The 4,897-nt window shown below is 35.0% G+C and overlaps 1 protein-coding gene across 1 annotated transcript; it reads right to left on the bottom strand.

Annotated features, from left to right (window-relative positions):
* Positions 1–435: 435 nt before the first annotated feature.
* Tsp68C (Tetraspanin 68C) lies at positions 436–3,982 on the bottom strand. The gene is made up of 5 exons (XM_066282269.1): positions 3,386–3,982; positions 2,260–2,481; positions 2,027–2,209; positions 1,763–1,972; positions 436–1,712 (listed from the first exon to the last, which is right to left on the bottom strand). The coding sequence occupies exons 1-5, from the start codon at positions 3,446–3,448 to the stop codon at positions 1,422–1,424; spliced, it is 969 nt and encodes a 322-aa protein (XP_066138366.1). The 5' UTR covers positions 3,449–3,982; the 3' UTR covers positions 436–1,421.
* Between the last annotated feature and the right edge of the window lie 915 nt (positions 3,983–4,897).

Genomic DNA, 4,897 nt, shown 5'->3' with positions numbered 1-4,897 from the left:
GAGGGACCGATGATTGAGGTGCGGGAGGGAAGGGGGTAAAAAGAGTCGGGTTTCGGGTCGGGTTGATCATCGGTTGAAAGTCGCGTGCGCTCGACAATTTCACCGATCCGATTGTCTAACTCCTCTGTACAAGGTCTAGTCAAAAAGATCGAAATGGTCCTTAACTTGACGATACCAGGTGCTAAAAATAAATTCTATAATGATACTGAATTCCGAATATGTACATGCTTCTGAAAATCATATATTCTAATATAAACTCTTTAAAATAGTCCAGAAAGGCAGAGCAGTGTGTTTTAGGATGGGGATAAAGCTTTGAATAGCACGAACCGCCGAATATTCCTGCCGAAGATGATTAGGTGATAGCGCTCTTATAGAAGGACGAATGGAACATTGAGAACGATGAAGCACTATATTCACAAAAGAAAAACGCCAACGTTTCGAATACATTTTAATTTCCCTCAAGGTTTCTATGAAAAGAAATTCTCAAATTTAAGACATTCAGAGTCACGTATCCCACAACCTAGAAAAAGAGAGATAGAATAGATACTTTAAGGGGCAAGCTCTACCTCAAACGGTCTCTCCTAGTCAACCCTGTCTTATACATCTCCAAATGTATGTGAACGCTGGCAATCTAAATCCTTATAACGACAAATGACAGAATCTTCTAGATTTGGCCACAAGGGCATTAGGACAAACGTGCTGGGTAGATTGGATTACAGTTCCCTAGCTTTCAGTTAGTGCAACAGCTTTAGAGGCTAAGATATTACTCACTTTCTGATAAACTACCTTTTGTAGTGGCTACAATGTTGTCCAGCCACCTATCTGGATTTACTACTGCCCTAAAGGAAGCTAAAGATTAAATTATTGATTTTCGATGGGCGCCTTGACTAAAAATGGCATATATTTTGTTGTTGTATGACCCCATTTTATAGGTTTTGGAACTTTATCAAGTAGCTTATAATATGAATGTACAGTGCGACTCTAAATTGATCCCCCCCCTCCCGTTTTAACTTTTTAACCAATTAGTATGTATTTTCTCCAAATCCAAAAGCAGCATTATATAATAGATAGTACAATATAAATAGATACATATATACATATTTTACAATTTAGAGCCGTACTGTGTAACATAAACATTTTCATATTAATTCCATGTTACTACACAAACATTTTTCACTTGTTGTGGGTATTTCATTATATTAATCACATTATGCCTGGATTCTAATATTTTATATAAAAAATGCTTATCAAACTTATCTTTTTAACACTACTACAATTTATACTATAAATGACTTAGATTCGCCTTAATGCTTCAGAACAATGTTGAAATCTGGAAACAGAAATAGAAAACAGCAGAAACATATCACTAACAAGTATTAATTCAAAAAAATATATGCGATATATGTAGTAACTATACGTATTTACACTTTATCAACCAACTTATAATTCTGTTTAAAACTATCGGTCATCGCATAGGTTTCATTACTGTAACCTCCGTAACTCTGCGCGGAGGTATTTTTCTGGAATCCATAGTCCGCTTGATCTAAATTGTGTACGCTGTCTTTGGAGTCTTGGTCGTGGTGATAAATTCTAGTACAGGTCAAAATAGTGCTCAATAAGACTATAAACTCGATCAAAACAACCACTAAACCGATGCTAAGGAAGACTACGTAGTGTTGTCTGAACCACCCATCCAATGGTTCTTGGCAACCCTTAAAATTCAACAATTAAAAAACGTAGTAAAATGCATATAAAAACTTACCACGATATGCCTATACCCTTGATGACTCTGCCTCTCCAAAGCTTGACATAAAGTTGAGTTCACAGGTACTGGATTTAGATAGAATCTATCCTCGTGTCGATTCTTGAGGACGCAACAAGATAGAGGAATAGCTAGAGGTTGTCCTAAACCTTGTAGTCTCCATAAGGATGTATCGTATTCATTTGCTGTATTTATTCCGCAGCAATTGAACTAAAATCAGCAACAACTTTAATTAAAATCAAAACTGCGCTTTGAATTTTTTACCGAACTTTGCACCAGATCTACAGCTGCAGTAAATTGCTCTTGGCCACCAACTCCATAATATCTTTGCACAGCTTTAACTAGGATTTCAGTGTCTAAGCTCAAGCCCATACATTGCGGCCAAACCCAGGCTATGCCGTACACTGAACACTCGCATATTAGGACAGCCAGAACTATAATAAAGTACTACAAAAAGCTTCATTTAGAAGTTTTGTTAAATATTGAAATTTTTGTACCAGGGAAAGTAGCCAGTAATTATGGAGACAGGAGGCCCAACATCCAAGAATTCCAGCGGCAGCCAATGTTAAACCTAACAATGCGAGTGCTATGGCTACGTAATAAAGGTATGGTTGTGTCAAATCAGAAAATGGACCTCCTACGAGAAGTTTGGAAAGTAAGATCCTTTCTGTGTCAAAAAGGACTAGCATCCCTCCAGTTACTAAAGTAAAGCCACATGCCTAAAAAAACAAACCCTATTCTAAATCTCCCAAAGATTGATGCTATAAAAATAACATGTGAACGGTGATTTATCAGAAGATTGCACTAACGTTTACATGGTTAAATGGTTCCTAGATAAGCAATATAGTAGAAAGCCAATTAATGAATATACAGGGTAATATTTTTTTTTGGTCCGATCCACTTTCAGCACTCCATACTATTTTTGTGGTACACCACTAACATTTATTAACCCCAATTTTGAGTTCGCCTTCAATTTAGAATGTTTTTTGTGTTTAGCATTTTTTCATATTCTTCATTAATTTCCAACAAAAGTAAAATATACATCCACCATTTTGTCCACGATTCTTCAGGCATTCGTAACCCAGCACAAAGACTTCCAAGAACATTGGATTCGTTGGTAAGGTTATCACTAAACGCTAAATTATGAAGTTCTTCATGCTACTGTAGGTATAGTTGTGAATAAAGTTTAGTATTTTAGCAGCAATATTAAAACTTAATTAAATAAGTTTCCAAACAGCGCAAGGCATAATTAAATCTGTTTTGAAATTGCGAAACATTAAAAATGGCATGTAAAATACTTTGACCCAGTTGGGATGACGAGCAGTTTATTTATTTTGAATTATGTGATTGTGTTGATTATACTATTGGGAATATTTCGGTTGAGCGGATTTAACTAGGAACAATGAAAATTACAAGGTTGTGAACTTAGAGTTGTTGATTCCTATGCACGTGACTCACATTATTTTATATTATTTTTAGTTTTTTTACCTGGTAGAGAATATTGTAAACATTTAAAATATGTTTAAGTATTCCTTCAACAAGAAATTCCTCAATTGCGGAAGTATAATTCTTTATTCTTACTGGTTAACAATTTTCTTTGATCTGAAGTCAATCTCAACTCACCAGCAAAAAGAAGTTGCAAACGGCCAAAATCACTTTACTCCCAACCAAATTGATCCCGGTCATTTCACGGGATTTCGAACACCTCTATACAAAGCTACATGGAGGCGACAAAACCTGCTCGAACCTTGTCTGGCACATTTTACACCGACCCCACGCACTACCTCACTTAAACTTCGTTAACTCTGCAGTTTAAATTGTTCCGTAAATTAAATCAACTACCTCAGTGTTGTTTAATCCAGATCGTAGAACGGCAATTTAAAAGAGTACATCAGCACCGGTCCTAGAGACCATGAGAAAACTATAATTTAAGCGGTCATTACATACGGAGATTCACTACTGTACGAGTGGTAAATGGGGAATTTGAGTGGAACACCACGTGGAACGGAAGGAAGAATCAATTAGCGGAGCGTAACTTTGGTGGGGTCCATCGTTGGGCTTATGATGAATTGTAATGCACACAATTTGTTTGCTAATCTGGTGATCGCCATTTAACAAAGTCGGTCTACAGTAAATTTAAATACAATAATGGGCAAGAGTATATAGACAAACAAAAGTATCTGTATATGTATAAATTCTACACATGCGGAAATGAAATATCTTTCTTTGGAATATAAATATTACTATTTAAAACGCAAATATACACATATAAACTGTTTTTCTTAGTTTATACAAAAAAAATATCTTTATCAAGAATTTTTGCATTTTGCTTGGGTAAAAACGGGAAAAAAGACTTTCAGTTTGCGTTCAATATTTCCTATATGAACAGTTAAATTATATATTGGAATTTTCTATTTTGATTTCCAAATTCGGTTTTATTATGCTTAAAGATTCACAAATCAGTTTGTATATTAGGAAAAAAATTATTGAGTTTTTCAATTATGGTATGTACCAAGTGGATATCACGAAAAGATTAAATGTCAAACGTAAGGCAGTTTGGACAATTATCAAAAAGTATAGTTCAAAGGGTAACATTGAAGTCTGCCCCGAAGTGATCTACCTAGAAAATTTCAAGCAAGAACTGTTATATTAATTAAAATTATTTCATCGAGGGATCCATTTAAAACATTCAGACAAATAAAAAATGAAATCGCCTATGAAGAAACCCCAACTATCTCAACTAAGCCTATTAAACGAAGGTTGGATAAGCTTAATTTATTTACACGTCGTTCGGTTAAGAAACCTCAGTTGAGTAAAAAGAATAGGAAGGCCCAATTAGAATTTGCACGCAGGTACTTGGCCTGGATTTTTCGGGATTCGAAAAGAGTGTGTTTTTTAGATGAGTTTAAATTTAATCTTATGGAATCTGATACAATCAATTACATACTTCGCTCTTGTGGTAAAAAGAAGGATCCCAAATACATTTTACCAACCGTGAAACATGGACTGGTTCTATGATGATTTGGAGATATTTTTTCTAATTTGGAATGGGTCCACTGCATCAAATTAATGGCATTATGAATAGAGTTATGTATAAAAATATACTTAGCAATATCTTATTACCTTAAATGGAAG

Source organism: Euwallacea fornicatus, chromosome 5, assembly GCF_040115645.1.
Source record: "Euwallacea fornicatus isolate EFF26 chromosome 5, ASM4011564v1, whole genome shotgun sequence".
Lineage (NCBI taxonomy): Eukaryota > Metazoa > Arthropoda > Insecta > Coleoptera > Curculionidae > Euwallacea > Euwallacea fornicatus.
This window is presented reverse-complemented; position numbering and strand designations above follow the sequence as displayed.

Excerpts from the sequence above, each read along its gene's own strand:
- Tsp68C (XM_066282269.1), bottom strand. The coding sequence starts at position 3,448 with ATGACCGGGATCAATTTGGTTGGGAGTAAAGTGATTTTGGCCGTTTGC. Across the intron at positions 2,482-3,385 it reads TTTGCAACTTCTTTTTGCTG|GCATGTGGCTTTACTTTAGT; the intron begins GTGAGTTGAGAT and ends TTGTTTTTTTAG. Across the intron at positions 1,713-1,762 it reads AAGGGTATAGGCATATCGTG|GGTTGCCAAGAACCATTGGA; the intron begins GTAAGTTTTTAT and ends TTGAATTTTAAG.